This window comes from Mirounga angustirostris, unplaced genomic scaffold (assembly GCF_029215605.1).
Source record: "Mirounga angustirostris isolate CCGP_5_RB_7025 unplaced genomic scaffold, mMirAng1.0.hap1 SCAF_4, whole genome shotgun sequence".
Taxonomy (NCBI): Eukaryota; Metazoa; Chordata; class Mammalia; order Carnivora; family Phocidae; genus Mirounga; species Mirounga angustirostris.
In genome coordinates, this window is record NW_026991712.1 from 39825624 (window position 1) to 39847037 (window position 21414).

General features: G+C 54.1%; 1 protein-coding gene across 1 annotated transcript; it reads left to right on the forward strand.

The window, feature by feature from the left end:
- Nucleotides 1–904: 904 nt before the first annotated feature.
- GDF6 (growth differentiation factor 6) lies at nucleotides 905–20336 on the forward strand. The gene is made up of 2 exons (XM_045899202.2): nucleotides 905–2320; nucleotides 17248–20336. Exons 1-2 carry the CDS (start codon nucleotides 1501–1503, stop codon nucleotides 18210–18212), a joined length of 1785 nt encoding a protein of 594 aa, XP_045755158.2. The 5' UTR covers nucleotides 905–1500; the 3' UTR covers nucleotides 18213–20336.
- The last annotated feature ends 1078 nt before the right edge of the window (nucleotides 20337–21414 follow it).

A 21414-nucleotide genomic window follows, 5' to 3' on the forward strand; every position in this document is an offset into this window, starting at 1 on the left:
GAACAGAAGATTGGGAACACACACATAAAAAGCAGTGTGGGAGGAAATCATCTGAGAGCAAATAAAACCATAAGGAAAAGAAAAAGTCAAGAATGAGAGATACTGGGGTGCCTGGGGGGCTCAGTTGGTTAAGCCTCTGCCTTCGGCTCAGGTCATGATCCTGGGGTCCTGGGATGGAGCCTCACCTAGGGCTCCCTGCTCAAGCGGGGAGCCTGCTTCTCCCTCTCCCACTGCCTGCCCCTCTGCCTACTTGTGCTCTCTGTCTCTCTGTCAAATAAATAAATTAATTAATTAATTAAAAAAAAAAAGAATGAGAGATACTGGGTGGGCGAGCAATTCTTCTATGCTGGAATGGGAACCCTGGATTTGGGGTCCTGGCTGTGGGTTCTGTCCCTGGCTGCATGTCCTCTGGGCTGAGTGTCATTGGAAAAGTCACTCATCCCCTGTCTGTGTCATTTTTTAAATCTGTGAAAGTGAAAATAGTAAGGCCAACTTCACAGAGCTGTAGGGAGACGAAAGGAGAGCATTTTGCGGTTGGTGGTGGGACACCCAATAAATGCACAAGGAGACTACGTCCCTAGCATTCCAGGGCACAGAGCACTGTGGGAGAGAAGCGGCCCTCCGCCTTGACTTCCAGCGCTCAGGCCCGGGAGTGAACGAGGCAGTGGGCGGGGAAGACACGCACGGGGAATCTGGGGACAGATAAAGGAAACTCGTGATGGGGCGAGGCTGGGCTGAAGAGAAACAGATTGGGGAAGAGCTGCAAAGGGAGGGGTCCACTGAAAGAGGAGGGGGAGGCGGCGGGGGGAGAGGGTGGGAGGGCAGAGATGGGAGGGCAATGTGCGAAGAAAAGCAGGCTGGGGAAAGGGGGATTGGAATGCAGAAGGAACTTAGGGAAGGAGAAAGGATTGAAGGCGGGAGGGCAACAAGAGAAAGAAAATGGGGATGCCGTGGAGGCGCGAGAGGAAAGAGGACCCGGGGAGCAGACCGAGGAGAAAAGAACCCGCTAAAGCCAGCGTCAGAAGAGGCTGGGGACTGCGAGAAGAGAGGCTGGGGCCTGCAGTAGAGCGCGGCAGCTTTTAGCATCCATCCAGACTCTAAAGACTCGTGGCCTTTGCCTGACCTCGAGGGTCGGGAACAGACGCCCTGTCTTTGTGGAGAGCGGTACCCCACCGAGAGAATGGGGCTGTTCGGGGCTGGGCCCTGCGCCTGGGACGCGGCGAGGCTTCGCTGGCCCCGGGCTGGCCCCTGAAGGCAGTGAACGGCCGGCCTGGAGGTTGGGGCCGAGGAAAGACGGTACCACCACCACCCGGAGCCAGAGCGCAGTCCGCTGCAGAGGCGCCGGCCGGGAGCCGTCTCTGGGGGACGCCGCCGCCGCTTCCCTCCTCCCGGGCTGCACGCTCCCCGGACAGTGGAGGCGACCGGCGAGGCCCTAGGGCCCGCGCGGCGCCCCGGGGGGACCGAGCTTCGGACAGTGCTCGGGGGACTCTGGCGCTGTGGATGCCGCCGGGCTACCGCGCCCGCCTTCCCCCGCCCAGCGCTCTGGGCCCGCTCTGCGCACGCCGCCCGGCAACCCCGCGCGCGTCCCGCGGGGGCGCTGCGCCTCCCAGCCACACCGACACACGGCGGCCCCTCTCCCCTACACCTCCTGGCCGCACCACCCGCCTCTCCTCCCACCCTCCGCTCCCCTCCTCTCCCCTCCCCTCCCCTCCTTCCCCTCCCCTCCCGGCGAGGGGCGGGAGGGGGCGTGGCAGGGCCGGGGTTTGTGTGGCTGGGACCCGGCTCCTTGCACTCGGAGTCCGCGCGAGGAGCCGGGCCCCGGCCGCTGTCCAGCCGCTCCGTGCCCCTCGCGCCCTGCGCCGCCGCCTCTCCGGGAGACGCTGCCACTCGCTCGCCATGGATACTCCTAGAGTCCTGCTGTCGGCCGTCTTCCTCATCAGTTTCCTGTGGGATTTGCCCGGTTTCCAGCAGGCTTCCATCTCCTCCTCCTCGTCGTCCGCGGAGCTGGGCTCTGCCAAGGGAATGCGAAGTCGCAAGGAAGGGAAGATGCCGCGGGCGCCACGAGACAGTACCACGGCCCGGGCGCCCCTGGAGCGCCACGAGCCAGGACCGCGGCCACAGGATGAGCCCCGGCGGCGGCCGCCGCAGCAGCCCCAAGCGCAGGAGCTTCCTGGCAGGGGCCCGCGCGTGGTGCCCCACGAGTACATGCTGTCAATTTACAGGACTTACTCCATCGCCGAGAAGCTGGGCATCAATGCCAGCTTTTTCCAGTCTTCCAAGTCGGCTAATACGATCACTAGCTTTGTAGACAGGGGACTAGGTAAGTGGCAAAGAAGATGCCCCACGCCTCTCTCCCTGGAGCTCCGCAGCCACGGCGCTGCTCCGGCTCTGGCAGGAGGCTACATTTGTGAATTCCCTTCCTGCTCTGGACACCCCCCCCTTTCTTTTCTTAAATTGTTTTTCTCAAGCCCAGTAAGTTTCTGAATGCGGCTGCAGATTTTATTCCAGTTTGCAATCCTCCCTTCCTCGCTTCCTTCTTTCCTTTCCTTCCTTTCTCCCTTCCTTCCTTCTTTCTCTTGTCTTTTGCAGAAAGCAGCTCGGTGGCCGCTCGTCTGGTGGCTGGTGGAGGAAGCGTGGAGGACGGGAGGTGGCAGGCAAATGACTGGGTCTGGAGAGGGTCCGCGGCGGGGACTGAGGGCACACTTGCCACGGGGTCTCGGGTTGTGCGCGGAGCGCGGTACAAGGCCTGAGCTGCCGTGGCCGACCGGGCCGGGGCGGGGTGGGGGTGGGGGGAGACATGGGGCATGAGTGAGCGTTGGAAAGTCCCGAGCTCCCATCCGATCGCGGTGGGGGAAAAGCCGGCAGATGCAAGTCCCGCGGTCCGAGGAACAAGTCCGCGAACTGCATTGGACAATGCCCTGACCCAGCCGCTGCACGGGTTCTCAGCCCTTCCCTACACTGGATGTGGGGATCATCAGCCCGGCAGGAGCCCCGCGCCCTCGGGCGTTTTTTGCTCCTCCAGCGCGCTCACCGCTGCGAGACGGCCAGCGAGTAGTTTCTGCTAGGGCAGGGGCAGCAACCGGCAGGATGGGTCAGGGGCAGGGCAACTAAGTCCAGGGATTTGTTGGTACTTAATTCATATGGGTGCATGGATATGCACATCCACCTTTCCAGCCAGGCATCGCTCCCCTCTCTGAGCTCCCAGGGTCCCTGTCCCTGGTCCCCTCTGAGGGCGTGGGTGCAAGAGTGGGCGCCTTCGGAAACTCCTGCACCCACTCCTTGCCACCCGCGTTCGTCCGCGCGGTGAGTGCCTCCGAGAGAACCTCGAGCTCCCCTTGGTCCCAGAAACTGAGGAGGGATCCACAGGCGCCAGGAACTCAGCTCCTAAAGAGGGGAGACAATAACGTGGAAGGAGACAGGAAAGGAAGGGAGATGAAGGAAAGAAAAGGGAAAGGGGCGGAAGGGGACGTGAAGAAAGGAAGGAGAAGATTAAAAAAAAAAAAAAAAGATTAAGGATAGAGACTTAGGTTCGCGGCTTTGACCACTTCCCCGCCTCCCACTTCCTCCCACTTCCAGGTCAATGAAAGTGGGGTGGCTCGGGAACCGGCGAGCGCCAGGGTTCAGGCGGACGGGGCTGCTCCCTCCCCGCCTGCCATGAGTACATGCTCGTCCACGGAGCTTTTCGGAGGAGGCTAAGAGCCCCCAGGCCCCCAAGCCCCGGGCTCTTCCCGGGCTTCAGACCCAGCCTCCACGCTTGTAGCCACCTTCCTTGTGGGCCAGGGTTCCTGCCCACGCTCGGTTCGCCGCTGCAGCCGAGGTCAGAGAGGTTCATGAGCTGCTGAAAGGTCCGGCCGGCAAATTAACGCCTGCTATTTTATGGTGATTTTAGGACTACTAAAGTCACCTTTGCAGATACACACGGCTTCTTCGTAGTGCTGCAACTGCATCCCTAACCCCCGTGCTGCCAGCGCAGCTCGCCCCTCCTCCCCCCCCCACCAGTCTTTGCCCTGCCTCGGTTGTCTCCCTCCCTCCAAATCGTCTTTACCGTCCGTCTTCTCTACTCCTCTAGTCAAAGACTACCCTGCACATCCCTAGTGGAGACACTAAGGAAGCTCAGAGAAAATAGCTCAAGAGGCCTTTCCCCAGGGGAAGGAATCCCGGAGGCCCAGGCTGGCGGGCGGTTGGGCGCAAGTTTTCTTTTCCCCAAAGGAAGTGGCAAGAATCTCCGCCCCTCCCCCAAGCAGGCACCCCTAACTCGTAAGCTTCGCCCTGCGAGTTTGGCACGGGACCAAGAGACCCTGCAGGCTGTTCGGAGGTGTCTACCGAAGCCTGGGGCGTGCAGGCAGGAGTGGGAGGTCTCTGGGGAGTTCAGGTCCCGCGCAGACGCGGGCTCGCTTCACCCTTGCGGGCGCTGCATCCTCTCCCCCGGCACCGCGGGGGGCGTCCCCGGGCGCCGGAGGTAGGGAAAGGGACTGGCTGCGAGCCCAGGCCCAGGGGACCTCTGTTGCCGAGCCAAGGTCTCCAGGCTAGCCGGACCAAGATCCAGACGTCGGCTTCAACTCTGGAACGCGGTCCCCAGCCGGAGGAGACGGGGAGTGACCACTTGGACCGCAGCTTTGAAGGCACGGTCTCCTCCACGCTCTCAGGTTCCCAGCAAACGCAAAGAAGGGCAGTCAGTTGGCTGGGAAGGCTGTGCGGCTCGCCGCACGCCGCTCCGGGGTGAAGGAGTGCGGAGCCCAAGGCAGGAGGGGGCGCGCAGAGGAGGGGGTGTGTTGCGGGCTACAGCGCCAGCTTGATAAAGGGAAAGCCTCACTTTCCCTCTCACTGATTTTGATTTGATGTGTCACCGGCGGTGACCTCGGGCTGGACCTTCCGGGGCTTGCTTAGCATCGGGCCCCTGATTGGAGTGTTTCAACTCAGCGATCTAATTGAGGGTTCATGTCATAACACATCAAACGGTGTCTAGTCTCCCGTGATGGAAGGGACCCGCCAGCCGCGCATCCCCGGCTCCCCGCGAGGACTTCCGCCCCTCTCACGTGGGGACTCTCAACCGCGCCAAACCCGCCTACATCCCCTCCCCCACCCCGTGGATGGCGGGGCAAGGAGGAAAGAGCCGCGGCCAGCCGAGAGCTGGGCCAGCCGCGCTGACTTGGCGCCTTGCCTCGGGGATGTTTAAATCGCCGTCGAGTGCGGCAGGCTTGGCTTGGCGGAGCTGGGGACCCTCAGGGGGAGGAGCAAAGAAAATGGAAGGAATTCTGAAGCCTGTTCAGGAGGCAAGAACTCCTTGCTAATGTACACTATTTGTAAATAGCCTTCCTCGCCCGGGAACCCCGGAAGCTCAAAAGTTACCCCTCAGGCTTGAGATTAAGAGTGGGCAAGCAGGGATAAAAATCAGTCGGAAGTGAAAGAAGAGCGCTTTGCGTCTATAAAGATAGCACGTTCTCTATTACCTCACCCTTGCCACCTTCCCCCCCACACACACACCCAAAGAGGAGAACTTACTGCAAGTTTTATTTTCTAAATGTCCCTCCTTTCGATTTGCTCTCCAAACATCCAGGGGTAATACTAACCAACATATATTGAGCATTTACTGCATACCAAGTACTGTGCTAAAATCTGTTACCTGAATTATTTCATTTAATTCTAACAACAACCCCTGGGGAAAGTGCTATAATCACTGTTTTACAGGTGAATTAAGGAAGACAAAGAGGTTAAGTTAAGCAAGTTGCTTAAGGTCATACAGAGGGGTGAAGCGCATATCCAATTCTAGATCCTGCATGCTTAACTATGGCACTACACGGGTAGGGTAAAGGGTGAGGAGGTTTCTAAGGATGGTGGCAGGAAGCAGAAGTTAAAAAAAAATGGGCAGATTTCCCATCTGGTCTAATATTCTTCGGTGATTTCTTAAGATCCAGTTTGGAGTTGGAGTGGAACTTTGGATTTGAGGGTCCGAATCCGTGCTGTGCTTTGCTTCCTCTTTGTGCTCTCTGGAAAGGCACGAACCCTGCTATCCCTGATCTTTAAATATCCCTCCATATTGTGCTCTTAAAATGATTTTGAATCCAGAAAGATGGAAAGTGTGTGCAGGTGTGTGTTGGTGCAGTTATAAGATCAGAATGGATCAGGTTGGATATAGAGAAATTACAGTTAGTGCATGGTGGAACCATTAAAAGGCCGCTGGTACTGGAGCCCTAGGGCCCCAACCCTGGGGCCTGAGAAAGGCAGACAGTTGGAACTTCTGTGAATTCAACGTGGCTGAGAGATAGAGGGGGAGAGAAAGAGAGAAACAAACCTCAGACTTTCCGTTTATGGAGTGAGAAGTGCCACATAATTCCAACAAGGGGGGAAGAAACCTCCCCCTTGGTTTGGGAAGAAACCAAATGAGTCTAGGAATACTGCTGCGAGTTCGGTTTCCAGATGATTTGGAAATAAGAAGACTCCTAAAAAAATTTTTTCCTGGTTATTGTTGTTAGAATAGCCTTTTCAGAAAGGAGGCAGTAGGGAACAGATAAAAACCAAAAACGAGATCGGAATATCAGAACATCGGAACTTGACACCCTAGAAATGAATCGCTGAAAAGTTTGCCACCGCCCATTGTTGGCTTCTTGGTTTACCTTCTGGGTCGCGATTATCTGGGGGCAGGGCAGGACAACTGGGCTAGCCGTGCTGCGGGGAGGGTATTCTAAGAGCTGCAGAGCTCCCTCGCGATTGAAGTTCGTCTGGGACAGCATGTTTATGCAAAACAGCGAGTTTCTGGGTGGACCTGGGCCGCAGAGTGGCGTAATCAACGCAGAAGCGCTTTTGCCCCGACCCTGTTGTCGTTGGCAAACGGAAAATGAAATATAAGCAGGGAAGTATTTTAATGGGGACGGAGGGAATTCACAACTGTTAATTATTTGGTGACCTTGTATTCGATTTGTTTGAGTCCCTTATAAAAACACTAATGCAGACCAGACGGCCAAGTGAGGAAGCCGGCAGAAGGTTCCAATCTAGGCTTTATTTCCCCGGAAAGAGGGAACAGCCTTGGAAAAGGATTGCTGGGCATTCAAGTGTGCGTGTGAGAGCGCGCCCGCGTGCGCGCCGGCGTGGGGTTTGCATTGCTGTCCAGGTTCATGATCTTCTATCAGGCCTGTGGACTGGAAGGTCCCGGAAAAAGGCCTGGGGTGACGGAAGGAAGCCTTAAAGAAGGAGTTTGTTCTTCTCTTCTGGTTGCAATCATTAAAACATTTTAAAGGCCACAAACCACAAACGCCTTAGCCATTGGCTTGTTAAGTATCAGTTACTGTCACCCCCATCCCTAAGGTCTTAAGGGTTGCCTTACAAGACTCTTACAAGGGCCACCTTAGCAAGTAAGTTAGGAACACCTAGTACCTTCTGCAGCGAAAGTGCAAGTGGGGCCAGAATTCAGGGCGAGCTTCCTCTGCAGGGGAGGCTAATTTGAAAAGGACTCCGAACGTTTTCCCCAGCGCGGGAGGCGCTTGGGCTCTGGGAGTTTGCGCGGTAGAGTTGCCGGTGGGGGAGGGGATCGAAAAACGTGCTCAAACATCCTTGTCTTTTCTCCACATTAAAACAAAACAAAACAAAACAAAACAAAAATTACCTAAACCACAGCCCACGGCAGGCCTTGAGAATCCCTCGTTCCGCAAACTGAATGAAGACAGGAAACCTCCCCCTCGCGACCTGCGAGTTTGCGCGCCGCCTGGACCCGAAGGGAACGCGGGCGTTGCACAGGAGGTGGTCCTAACGCAACCGGGTTTTTTCCCAGTCGGAGTTCTCCGGGTTCTGGAGGCACGCCTCCTTGCAATTGGTGCCGTTTTCCTGGGGCGGCGACAGGGGAAGGAAAAGAGAAGGGGACGCAGAGGTGGGAGAAAGATGTTATGGTAGAGATAGGACAGAACGAAAACGGTTTCCTGGCAGGACTGCTGCGCGCAGTAAACGATGCAGAGCGCATCAACAATAATCCCGGGGGGCTCTTAAGTAAAGTGAAGGGCATTAGTTCAATAAATCCTCGGGTATGGAATAACCCTGGGCAAACGCTGCTCTCTGGCCCCGGGGACCGTATCCCAGCCGAGGCCGCGAGGTGTGGTTAGCGGGAACGTGGGTCCTCCGCGTCCTTTCGTTGCTTGGCACCAACCGCCTCCCTGCCCGCCCCTCCCCGCCCTACCCCCGCCTCTCTTAAAGCCCTGGCTGTTTATTTTTAAGCTCAATGGCGGTTAAGTGGTGTCTTCTGTTTATAGGAATTAAATAGGTCCTCGTCGGCCTAATGGGTTCCAGGGTTGCTGTTCTCTGCCTTCCAGGACAGTCCATTAGCGCTGCTGGGGGCCGAGGGTTGGGTCGGCGTGGCGTGAGCCGCTGCAGGCGCCCGGCCGCACTGTCCAGCTTTCCAGGAGATGCGCGCGCCGCGCCGCCCGCGGCCCGGGGGTCTGGGGGCGGAGTTCGGCTTAGGGACGCGGTAGTGGGCGTGCTGGAGAGGAGAAGGGCGGGCCTCTGGCCCAGTCGGAAGCGGTTTAGCTGACGGAGCCGAGCAGAAAGTGGGGGCAGGAGCAGCGCGGAGGGTTGGCTTTGGGGTCCCGGTGGTTTACACGCCCCCCTGCCCTCCTTCAAGAACGTAGGAACCAAAGAAAATCCGTGCGCCTGCTTTGCAAATCTGGCTTCCAGGCACCTCGGTCCAGCCCTCATCCCACTTCCCAGTAGACTGTGGCTCCCGCGCCCCGTGGGGAGGGAAATTGAATGTTAGACGATGGTCCACAGCTGCCACCGCGAATCTCATTCTGCTGCGACGTTAGTTCGGAAGTCAGCCCAAGGTGAGCGCAGTGGAGCAGAGTTTCCACTGCCCCTCCTTCAGAAGCCGCGCCCGGCCCAAAACTTTCAAGAGCTCACCATTGAGGTTTCTCTTGCACAGGAGCCCTGGGCACTCAAGTCCTTTCCTGTCCACACAACACGCCAATGTGAACCCCTCTCCCCACCTGCAAACCCGAGAACTGGTCGTGGAGGAGAAACCAAATAAAACGGGAACCTTTTCTTCTACTTTTGCTCTCGAAACTCTCTAGTCGAAAGGCCTGATCGTATTCCACCCCTGAAGGCTGCTTCGCGGCAGCATTTCCTCCTTCCCTCCAACCCTGGGCCTGTGTGGCTCCAGTGGGCTCCCAGTGACCCTGCTGGTCCGCCGTGCAGCGAGGGCGGCCCCTGGCACATCACCCGGTCCGGGCCCTGCACGCACAGCTCCAAGGGAAGGGCAGTGACCTTCGGAGGACATGGGGACCCGGCGGAAAGGTGGGGAGAGAAGGGTACAGCTTGTGGCAATAGAACCGGGCTTCCGTTTGGACTTCATCTGCAGTGGTGTCAGATTCAGATTCTGGAAGCCCTGGGTGAGACTGCCCTGAAAAGAGAGCCCCGCGAAGTGTTCTTGATCTCGGCTTCGAATCACTGGTTCTTGAACCCCTCTCAAGAACGCGTGGCCACGAGGTTTCGCACTAAGTTCTTGGACCCCACTTGACAAGGAATCCATTTCATCTTAGAGAAACAAAAGAATCTCCTCGAAGTGCCTTGGGAGTCCTGCTGGGGTTGCGCAGTGTCCAGTGCTCAGGGGAGAGGGCTGGTCCTTGTCTCCCCGCCAGAACCTGGCCTTATTGCCACAGAAGGCTGTGCTGAGGCTAGGAGGGCCCCCGAAGTTTGCCTTCCGTTGGGTGGCATCTGGCGTTCTCCTTCCCTCCCTTCCCACCCTCACTCATTTGCCTCTGGCTGGGCCAGAGTGTGGTGCACTAACACTAGGATTTCTCTGTGGGATCCAGGTGGGCCACCAGGCCTGCTTAATCCTGTGGGGTTCACAAGCCCCAGGCTTCTTGCAGGGAGGAGGGCGCCGTCTGCCAGGCTTGGGAGAAAGACTAGAAAAGCCTCTCCAGATTCCGTGGAGGCCCCGCCTTGGGCCTCTCTGATCTTTGAAAGGGGGAAAGAAGCTGAGAAACGCAGGGCACGCTATTGGAGAAAACACAGGAAGCCAAGAGATCCAGAGAGAAGCTGCGCGGGTGAGTGTGTGGTGAGGAGACACACACCTGCCCACTGACTGGGCTTTCTCAGGCGACTTGCTCTGCATCTGGGCCCTGCACTCAGCCTCAGGGGCCATTCATTGCTACAGCCCATCTCCCCACCAAGTGTGCCTGGCCCTTTGCGGGTGAAGAACATCTGGAATGTCACCTTCATCCCCACCCCAGATTGGCTCTGTGGACAGATTGTGCCTCCTCCCTGCCAAAAGGGCTCCACAGTGGGAGGTGAGGAGTGGGGCAAGGAGACCAACCCCCAGGCCTCTCAGGGCTGCATCTGCCCAGCCAGGGAGCCAAATGGATTAGCATCTGGGCTAGCGCTGGCCCTGAGCCCACAGAGGAGGGAACCTGCTGGAAGGGACCTATCCTTGATGAGGTTCTGGCTGGAGGTTCGTTGTTCACCTGGAAGTTGTGTGAGAGACCTCAGTAGTGGATGACATAATGACACAGGGGCACTGAGATGGATCCATGTGATGGGGGTGAGGCCACAACCCCTGTGGGCCTTACACTTCCCTGGACCTCAGATGAATAGGAACTGGAAGTCCGTGCTTCTCTCTTTACCCCTCTGCCCAGCACCTTTCCTTCATTCACTTCTGGAAGTCCTGCCGAAATAAGTGGATTGCCTCTCCTCAAAGAAGGCCAAGAGGAGTATAGGTGCATCTTCTGCCTGCCTGGATGTAGGCAGTTATAGCGATATTGACTGCATTCACTGGGCGCTTCTGTGTGTCACGCACAACCGGCCATGGGTGCCTTGACTCTGACCTTTACAATGACTCTGCAAAGTGGGGGATGGTTCTCCCATTTTACAGATGAGGCATATGAGTCTGGGAGAGATTAGGTGACCTAGAGTATCCAGGGTCACCCAGCCAATAAGTCACAGATCAGGTTTCAAATCCATGTCTCTTAGACTCTACATTCCTGTGCTAATTCCATGTTGTCAGTAGTAACCAATATTTGCACATGTCTTCAGATAAATATCTTTCCTACTCTTTCTCTAATTTGCTACCCCTCCTTCAGTGACTCTGTGAGCTGGTGTTATCTTCATTTTGTAGATGAGAGAATTGTTTCCCTGTAAGTTTTCGTTCAAAACTCCAGTTGTTAACATCCCTTCAGTTCTGCTGTTTAGGAAGTGATTTACTCTAGGAGACCAGAGATTGATGCCCTTCCCCCAAGCACGGGCTGCATGAAAGAGCAGGAGCCTTCTCAGGGTTTCTGCCAAACACAGAGTTCAAGGGCTGGGATGTCCAGGGTGACGGCACAGATACTGGAGCCAGACTGCCATGTCTACCTCTTCTTGGACAAGTTACTATTCAACAATCTGTATTTTAAGTTTTCTGGTCCATAACATGAGCATAGTAATGATATCCTTTTCTTTTCCATAGTTAGTTTTGAGGCTTAAGCGAGTTATGAGAATTTAGATTATGCACAGCAGATGGTAATTGCTACACCAGTGTTTGCTATTACGATTTTTATTCTGGATGGTCAAGCCAGAGCACCCAGTAGAGGCTGAATTGTGTGGACTGCCTCCTGAATCTGCCCCTCAGTGAGGATGCTTAGTGAGCTCAGCAGTTTGCAACAGATCTCAACAGGGCCAGGATTCAGGACAAGAATACAGGGGGAGGCTTAGGTTATTACTGTGTCCCAGGAGAGGGTAATCGTTGGAGCACGAAGTACTCAGAGGCCTTCACACCCCAGGGGAGAGGGCTGGTGGCTCATTTTTACTCACCCTGTACACCGGACTCTATTTCCAACCTGTAGACTTTGGCACCTCAGGGCAGTGTTGAAGCTGAGTGATCTAGGGAACAAGCGACTCCAAATCTAGCCATGAAATCCCTGCGTGGAGATCTTCTTCCTTGTAGTAAAGAAAGAAGAAAGAAGATCCCGGGGGAACCCAGATCGCCCGGGAGTTGATGGCACTGGTGATGAATGTGTGTCGCGTGTCCTCCCTCCCTCTTTGCACCACCGCCCAATCAGAGCCGTGGAAGGGGGCGTGGCCGCAGGTCGGAGGGCTTAGGAATTAGGACCTTCAGATCTTGCACTTCACTAGCTGCAGGACATTGGGCAAGTGAAGATACCTCGCAGAACCCCAGTTTCCTCATCTATAAATGAGTGTAACGGTAGAACGGGCCTCACACCCCGCGGTGAGGATTCAGGGACAGAGCCCATCAAAGCCCTGAGCACGTGCCTGCCGCAAAGGCGCGCCCCAGAAGCGCTCAGTGCTGCTGTTGGCTCGAAAATGACGGGGGTTGGGGGAAAGGCTTAACTGCAAAGACATCTGGAGTTTTCTTTGTAAAGATGGGTGCCGATCCCGCCCCTCCCATCCCTCCACCTAGGGAAGTGGGCGTGGGAAAGCCCACTATCATCTCGGCTCTCTGAGCCACCGCCTAGTCGCACCCCTAGATCTGCGCTTTCGGAGGACGTGGGGTGGGACGCGTGGCGGGGTGGCGGGTAGAGGCGGGTACGGGCCTGCCAGAGGCTTGGCCATTCAAAGGATGGGAGCCCGACGCGCACGGAGGAGCTCTCTGAGAGAGCTGGGGCCGCGGGGCACCCTCGGCGCGACGAGTGACAGAAAATCCCGCAAGGACTCTGAAGAGGGACCTCAAGCAGCCTACATATCTCAGAGATGTCTTGGAAAAAATGCAGTGCGGGCCCTTCCCGCCCCAAACCAAATAAAGCTGCGGGTTTTCGGAAACCCTCAGCAGGGTGGCCCAGCTGAGCTGGCCCCAGCAGGAACAGCCCTGGGGGACCCTCAAGACACATTCCCTGCCGCTGCGCGTCTCTCGCTGAGGCTGCCCTCCTGGGGCTCAGGTTCCCGGGTGTCCGGTGTTTGGTGCCCTGAGCATCCTTTCCTTTCTGATCTGGTGTGTTTCTTAGCTTCCTCCAGCCAAGCACTGAGGCTTCGACCTGCACTGATGACTTTACCTTCCTAGGCCAATTTTCTCATTTAAAATGGGTGTTATAGTCCCTACCTTGCAAGTGATTAGTTCTTTTCCCCCCGTGTCCTCATTTGCTTCTTTTTAAAAATTGTTTATCAAATTCCATACCAGATGTGCATATTTGAGGTCTCCTCACCTCAGCCTTTTACCAACTTGCTCTTAATTCAAAAAAGGCTGACCTATTTATGAAGACTTTTCTTCAAATATGCAGATAGTTTGTTCCTTCCTTCTCCTCTCCTTCCCCTCCTTCCTCTATCCACCCACCTGGGAAAATTGATAAGCACAAATTCAGCAATTGTAACTTGAAAGGTCTGTACCTCTGTCTAATACACAGCAAACACTGAGTTAACTGGGTTTGAGCCAAGCTGTAACAAACCAGGTCCATGCAAATTAAAAGCAAAGTAAAAACTCCCATGATTTATTACTGATTAATTTCAATTTAAAGGCCTAAAGCTTAGGATTCACTTCCAAGTTGTTTAAAAAAAAAAAAAAGTGCCACAGACCAAATGAAAAGTGCATGTTTCTAGGGAGGGGGATGGGAGAGAGGGTCATTCGATGCTATCGGCCCCAATTTATAAAGGACTTCAGCCCTCATTTACACAGGACTTAATGGGAGAGGAGGCTTGTGGAAGGGAATGTGAAGGGCTGGCTTCCCACCCACAGGTCGCCATGGTGGCAGGGCCAGGCTTTTTGATGCCAGGTCAGCAGGCAAAGTGTCTTCAGGGTCACAGGGGCTGGTGGTGTGTGCACTCCCCAGGTCGGATGCCTCCTCTGGGCTATTTCTGTGATTCATGGCTCCAGAGCAGGTCCAGACAGGTGGGGAATGTAGTCAGTAGGAGAGCTGTGCGGAGTTGCCACCTTCTTGGACCCTCTGTTAAGGGGTTAGAGGTTCTGGAGACCCAGTGAGAGTAATGTGGCAGAAAGAGTAAAAAAAAAAAAAATGTGGGGGTGGCTGTGGGGTGGGGGCAAAAAGGAGCTGAGAGAAAGAGTGACTTGGTTCTGGTGAGTACCACCTTAGACCCTGCCCTGGGTCCTGTGCTTTGGAGGACCCTGTTTTGCCCGGCCCCCAGTGGCGCATGATCCACAAGGTGGGGAAATGGGGAAATCTGCTCATCTCAATTAGTGATTCTTAAAGTGGGATCCCAGACCAGCAGAATCAGCATTACCTGGGAACGGAGAAAAATGCAAATTCTGGGCTCCACAACAACCCCCTGGGGCCTGAGAGAAGTGAGAAGTTCTATTTCTAACAAGGGTGATGCTGTATGATGTGATGCTTATCTTGCAGATTTAGGGACGCTTATAGGTTTAGTGGCCTTGAAAGCTACTACTCTACTGTGGTACCCAAACCATAGAGCTCTTGCCCAAATAGCCCAGGGCCCCCTTTCAGGGCCCGGGCAGCTGCTTCATTGGGTCTGTCCTGCAGAGAGTGTATGGACACCAGTGAAACATGCCTGGGCAGCCCGGAACTGTGAGCAAGGGTGTCCACAGTCATGCAGGCATGGCTACTCAAGCTGTGGGATGGAGCTGGTATGGAAAGGGAAGAGGGCAGGTTACAGAATGAAGTCCCCATTTGCACTCTTTCCTTGAGCCCTGGAAAGATTACGAGCTGGCTGGTCTTGCTAGAAAGATCATCAGAAATCCCAAGGCTGCAGAATCAGCAGAGCCCTCTACAGATGCTTTCCTCTGTTCTGACCATTCTTGAGGACCAGAGAAATGTGACTTGGCCATACAGACTAACCATTATTAGCCCCCACTTTTTTAGAAAAAGTAAAAACAAAAGAAGGCTGATTTCTCCATGTTTCATGAGAGAGAAATAAATTACCCTTTACACCTTCCTATGCTCTCCAGCCAGTGACAAACTGTCTTAAGAGTTATGTAAGCAGAGATGGAAATGATTTCCTTCTGGCGTCCATGTTTTATTCCCAGCAAGGCCTGTGAATGTAATTTGGACTGTATCCCCCATCCCTCATACCCCAGCCATTGCTGGTTGCTTTTAAACTCTACTACCTGCACTCCCAATAGAGAGGCAATGGGGCAGTGGGGCTTAGTGGCTAAATGTTCCAACTCTGGAATTAAATAGACTTAAGTTTGGATCTCAACTTTTACCACTTACTAGCTGTCAGACTTCAGTAATCAACTTAATTTCTCCAAACCTTGGTTTTCCCGCCTGTAAAATGGGAACTATCTACCTCACAGAACTGGTCTGTGCTTGCAGATAAAGTAAGGATGAAAAATATGTCAGCCCTCACAATACTTAGCTGGTGCAGCAAATGCCTTCGGTTTGTCCCTCTCATCACATCCTTCGTTGGGGGAGAGAGAAATATGAGAGGCAAGAAAGTGAAGCCTAAGGCAATAGGTCCAGAGATCTGGGTGGTGGCTGAAGGTTGTCAGACGCAGGTTTCTTTAAAGGAGGAGAAGAAAGTGTGCTGAGTTCCCACTGATTTTAATGTGACCCTGGTCGGTTTGAAGGTCTTGGCTTCCATAAATCAACCGCCTCCAGCAGCTTTTCCCTCTTCACCTCTCTAACCCTTCCCACAGCTCCATCTCAGGTTGGGACATGTGCCTGAGAGTGAGGTAGCCTGCCCTGCAGGCAGCCCGTAGTGGGGACTGGGTTTGGCTGAGGCTCCAGGTCCAGTGCCCTGGGGCTACATCGGACAGGCAGTGAGGGTCTGACCGGGACCCAGTGACACTTTTACTGTTGAAATCGAACCAAACTTTACTAGCTTCTGGGGAAAGCTGGGGGCTTTGGGGATTTTTGTATTTGCTGGGTTGTAAATATTTTATGAGAAGGCAGCCCAGGAAAATCTGGTTAGCTTTCCGCCTTGCACACTGAAGTGGGGTTGGCTTCATGCACAAATGCGTCAAAAAAGAAGTCAAGTTTTGCCTTGGTCCCAAAGAATTCATCTTGGATCTTAAAAGCCTGTTATTCCCTGCACCTCCCCCCAATTATGTGCCCTAAATTTCTTTTTCTTATTTGTAACCAAAAATTTAATCTTCAAAAGATTAGTTCCAAAGCAAGATTTCAAGTTGGGTGGGTGGGTGGAGGGGAGAATGTCACTGTGTGTGTGTTTGAGGTTTTCTCCTGATGTATTTCTCATTGACTGCAGGGTCTTCTCAATGGATAGTTGCCTGGTGTGTGTGTGTGTGTGTGTGTTCTTTTGCCCCCCCCCCCCCCAGCAGACTTCTGAAAGCTTGGTTGCTCTTTTGTAGGTTGTTAAAATGGTTGGTGAATCTGAAAAAGGAAGCAAGCAAGCAAGCAAGCAAGCAATCCCAAAGCAGATCTTCATTCTGTCAGCTTTGTGCTGGGCCTAAATACTTCAGCAAAAGTGTCTAAGGGGCAGCAACGCTCCCCGAGACCAGGAGGTCTAACTAGGGCTGCATCTTCAAATCATCTTGGAGCTTAAAAACAAAAACAAAACCCAAAATGAACAAACAAAATCTAGCAAAAACCCAGTACCCAGGCTCTGTCCAGAGACCTTGTCTCAATTGGTTAAAGCAAGCCCTGGCACTGGTAATTTTTAAATTCTCTGGATGATTATAAGGGGCACCCAGAGTGAGAATAACTGGTCTGGAAGTTTCCACTTACTGACCAGCATGTACTCCAGGTCAGGCATGGCTGCGGTACGAAGGACAGGACATGGTCCTAGCTCCTATGGGCCGGTGGAGGCGGGGCAGGGTGTTGCTGGGAAAGACCACTAAGGAGACAAATAGAAACGAGGTCACCGTAGATAGTGCTAAGTGGGGTGAGATAATAAACCCGGGTCCTGTGATAGTGACCGAGGGAGGCTACTTTAGATCGGGGTGGTCGAAGATGGCCTCTCGGAGGAGGCGACATTTGGACCGAGACGTGAATGATGAGAACGACGAGCCAGTCAGCCGAAAGGAGGCCTGGGGGAAGCGCGGCCCGGGCCCACGACCACAAAGGGCACATTAGTGGTTACGCAGGCTCCTGGGGGAAAACCCGGGAGGCCGCCGCCGCAGCCGCCGCTCCAGCAGCCACCGACTTCCGCCCTGGGAGTCCCGGGCTGACCGGGGGGTGAGGGGGTGGTGCGGTGGGGGCGGGGGGGGGAGGCCTGCCCTGGTGCTCCCCCTCCCCTAGCTGCGCACGGGCCCGGGCGGGGAGCCGGGGTGGTCAGGCCCCGGGCTGGCCGAGCTGGACTCCCAGCCGGCCTGCCCCGCTGCCCGCCCTTTTCCTCCCGGGCGCGGCCGCAGAGCACCGGGCTGATCTCCCCCTTAAGTGAAACTGACTGTAATGATTTTTTATCTCGCAGACGATCTCTCGCACACTCCTCTCCGGAGACAGAAGTATTTGTTTGATGTGTCCACGCTCTCAGACAAAGAAGAGCTGGTGGGCGCGGAGCTGCGGCTCTTTCGCCAGGAGCCCGCAACGCCCTGGGGGCCACCGGCCGGGCCGCTCCACGTGCAGCTCTTCCCCTGCTTGTCGCCCCTGCTGCTGGACGCGCGGACCCTGGACCCGCAGGGGGCGCCCCGGGCCGGCTGGGAAGTCTTCGACGTGTGGCAGGGCCTGCGCCAGCAGCCCTGGAAGCAGCTGTGCTTGGAGCTGCGGGCCGCGTGGGGCGAGCCGGGAGCCGGGGAGGCCGAGGCACGCGCGCCGGCGCCCCAGCAGCCGCCGCCCCCGGACCTGCGGAGTCTGGGCTTCGGCCGGAGGGTGCGGCCCCCCCAGGAGCGCGCCCTGCTCGTCGTGTTCACCAGATCCCAGCGCAAGAACCTGTTCGCCGAGATGCGCGAACAGCTGGGCTCGGCCGAGGTCGCGGGCCCCGGCGGCGCCGGCGCCGAGGGGTCGTGGCCGCCGCCGTCGGGCGCCCCGGACGCCGGGCCGTGGCTGCCCTCGCCCGGCCGCCGGCGGCGGCGCACAGCCTTCGCCAGCCGCCACGGTAAGCGGCACGGCAAGAAGTCGAGGCTGCGCTGCAGCAAGAAGCCCCTGCACGTGAACTTCAAGGAGCTGGGCTGGGACGACTGGATTATCGCGCCCCTGGAGTACGAGGCGTACCACTGCGAAGGCGTGTGCGACTTCCCGCTGCGCTCGCACCTGGAGCCCACCAACCACGCCATCATCCAGACGCTGATGAACTCCATGGATCCCGGCTCCACCCCGCCCAGCTGCTGTGTGCCCACCAAATTGACTCCCATCAGCATCCTGTACATCGACGCGGGCAATAACGTGGTCTACAAGCAGTACGAGGACATGGTGGTGGAGTCCTGCGGCTGCAGGTAGCGGCGCCTTTCCTGCCGCCTTGGCCCCTGACGGCAGGGGAGGCCTGACTGCAGAGAGGCCGAGGAGCTGGCCTCGGAGGAGGCAGAGGGTGGGAGGAACAGCCTGGACGTGCAGCCGGGTGGGAGAGGAGGGAGCTCAGCCTTCCCAGAACCTTCCACCTGCCAGCCCCGAGGGAGATACGGATTTTCACACCTTGCCTGGCCACCCAGGAAAAACAAGCCAAGGAGGATTTCTTTAGTTGTTGTTTTTTCCTTTTTCTTTATTATTGTGGCTTTGGATTTCCTTGTGTGCCTCACAGGTTTTGATAGGAGGTGGGGGGCGGGGAGACGCAGACCTGGTGCTCAACCGCTCCATGGATTGAAAAATGTATAGTTTAAGAAGAGAAACAGTGTGGGAGGAAGAATCACCTTTGACCACGTCTTGGTTTGATTGTTTTCTACCCATGCAAAGAAGGTGGGGTTTTCTCCGGCCATGTCCTAGCCTGTGCCTTGTGACCTCCCGAGCAGAGAGTGTTCCAATAGAGGAATTAGCACGGAGAATAAGAAAGCCAGGAAGGGCCCTGCCTTTAGAAGAACTTGCTTGTATACCGGGCTCTGCCCTGGCCTCTGCCAGTACAGGGAGCCGGCAACTGGCATCTCACTCAAGGGGGCTCAGGTCGCTGCCTTTACTGTTGCTTTTTCTGGTCGGAGAAAGGGGAACTGGTATGGATGGAATGACAAGAATGAGCCCAAATGGAACCCCCTGAAGGATAATGAGAAACCACCAGGCCTGCCTCTGAGGGGGCTGACACTGAGGTGTATGAACCAGGCTGGAGGTAACCCAGGAAAGGCCCTTCTGTGGGGTCTGTTTCTAATTGATTTCTTTGAACAGAGTTTGCCAAAATTCAGACATCCCCTCTTAAGGGGAAGGTGATTTTCCAGTTAAACTAAAAGCGAGTAGGGGATGGGAAGCTATATAAGTAAGGTAAGAGGTGCGGAGAAGGGGGAGTGAGCCAAGAAGCAGAGGCTGAAGTCGGGAGGGGAGGTGGTGGGCCCCTCAGAAGGATGGGGACATAGGGGCCAGTCCAGAAGCAGGGAAGAGGGATTCCGGTCCCTGTGCCCAGAGATTTCTTTCACATCTATGTTCCCTCCCTTCTCTCTTAACATTCCTGAAAGATTACCTACCAGCCAGCAATAGCCCAGGGCTCCCCCAAAAGAATTGTTTCAGATTGTAATTACCAGTTAGGCAATGTTTTTAAAACTTAGTAATGAGAAACTGTGAAAAGAGCAAAGTGTTACATTGAGCTCGGGGGGTGGGAGATGGGGAAGGGACAGTGAGGAAGGAGGCAGGGGTGGGATTCATCTTCCGGAAGGAAGCAGGAGAGAGCAAAGCGCAATTTAAATACCCATTCCCAGATTGCCAAATGCATGGACTTTCCCCCAGCCTGCACCAGTATGATTTCCAAGCATTGCCAATGAGTAGAGTTAGTTTGCAGAGTTAGTTTCCTTCTCATCTTTGACCATGAAATGGTTTAAACAAGGGAACTTGTACCAACCATTTAAAAAGTTTTTGTTTTTCCTAAGCGGTTTTGCTCTCTCAATCTAAGCCTGTTACTTGTTTGGTTCAGAGAACTACAAACTGTCCAAGAAAGGGTGAGAATGATAATAAATGCTAATATAAAATGTCAAGTAAAAAAAAAAAAAAGACTTGGCCAGGAGAAATAATTTAAAATGCACATTTGCTTTGGATGCACTGTTGTTCTGTTAAGGCTGTATATATTTGTTTATTTAAGGTGACTGAAAGTGCAAAGAGGAAGTGGATAGCATGCAATTCATCTTAATGTACAAACGTTATATGCACTCAAATGTTATAATTTCTAATATTTTTAAAGTTTATATTCGAGTTGTACAAAGTTAAGCATTAATCAGATATTTCATTCTGTCCTAATGTTATCATTTTCTTAAATATTATTACAAAATTTTAAGTCTGTCTAATGGAGAGTTTTTTTAAACTGTCTACCTCACTATAATACAAGTATTTACAACACTAAAGTTACCAGAGGTCGATTTTATATTCAGAACATTTTTTACAGTATACGTTTCTTGGATGATATTCAATCTAATACTGTATTATTAAACTCATTTTCCCCCTTAATCACTCAGCCTGGTTTATATGGATCTATTTAGAAAAATCCTTTTCTCGAGGAACTACTGTCCATGGTATTTTGGTCCAGTATGGGACTGAATGTCTGAAAAGGCACTGATGATTTAAATGTCCATCCCTTAGAGCATTGCACTTTTTCTTCATAACTCTGCCATGAGTCTTCATGAAATTTGCACTCACCAGATTAAAGCCACATCCTTGTCAACTATTAGAACAGTGTTAATAAGCCTGTAACTCATTCCAGCATCTCAAGACCCCAAGTAAGAATCGGATTATTTTCTTGCTTTCTTTAATGTTGAAAAAAAGCTGTAAATCACTTAAGCCAAGCAAACTGTCGGTAACTCCTGTTTACGGGTATGGCATACCGCAAGCAGAAGGTAGGCACCGTTTCTGTCTTTGTTCCCTTGCTGTAATTAGGCTTGTACTTGCTGTACAAGTCTGAGCCCTCACTGTGTGTCAGGTACAATGAGGTGCATGCATTATTTCGTGTAAACCCCTCAGAAACTCCAAGATGTAGGTATTATTTTTATCCCCACTTCACAGATGAGGAAACTGAGGTGCGGAGAGTTTAAGTAACCTGTCGGTGGTCATCCAGCCAGGGCATGGTACTTAGATTTTAAACCTAGTTCTTTCAGACTCTAGAGCCTGAGGTGTTAACCACTGTGCAGTTCTCCCCCAACATCATCTACCTGCTCTCCCAACTGGTGCCGAAATGTTAGAGTGGGGAATTTGCAATTAGTCACAATTATGAGGGTTGGTGAGCTGTCACAGGGGCCACCAACATTGCTCACGGTTTTAGAATATGTGACTGCTGGGATGTGGGAAGCTGAATATGGGTACGGATTGCAAAGCTCAGTGAGTTCTTCGCTTAGGCTTGCCTCAGGAAACCCATCGTTTTAGGTCATTACTGGGCTTCTGTAGAGTCTCTGCAGCTTTCTGGAACTGCCTGGGTGTGGTTATGTGAGTTTGGGTTCTCAAAATAATGGTCAATTTACAAATAGGTTATGTTTCAATAGACTGGTTGTAAGTGGTCTGTGTAGAACTGAGAAACATTTTCCTA

What these genes read in the sequence shown, in the direction of transcription:
- GDF6 (XM_045899202.2), top strand. Translation starts at nt 1,501, where the DNA reads ATGCCGCCGGGCTACCGCGCCCGCCTTCCCCCGCCCAGCGCTCTGGGC. An exon ending in CTTTGTAGACAGGGGACTAG is followed by an intron (nt 2,321 to 17,247) that starts GTAAGTGGCAAA and finishes TTTATCTCGCAG; the next exon opens with ACGATCTCTCGCACACTCCT.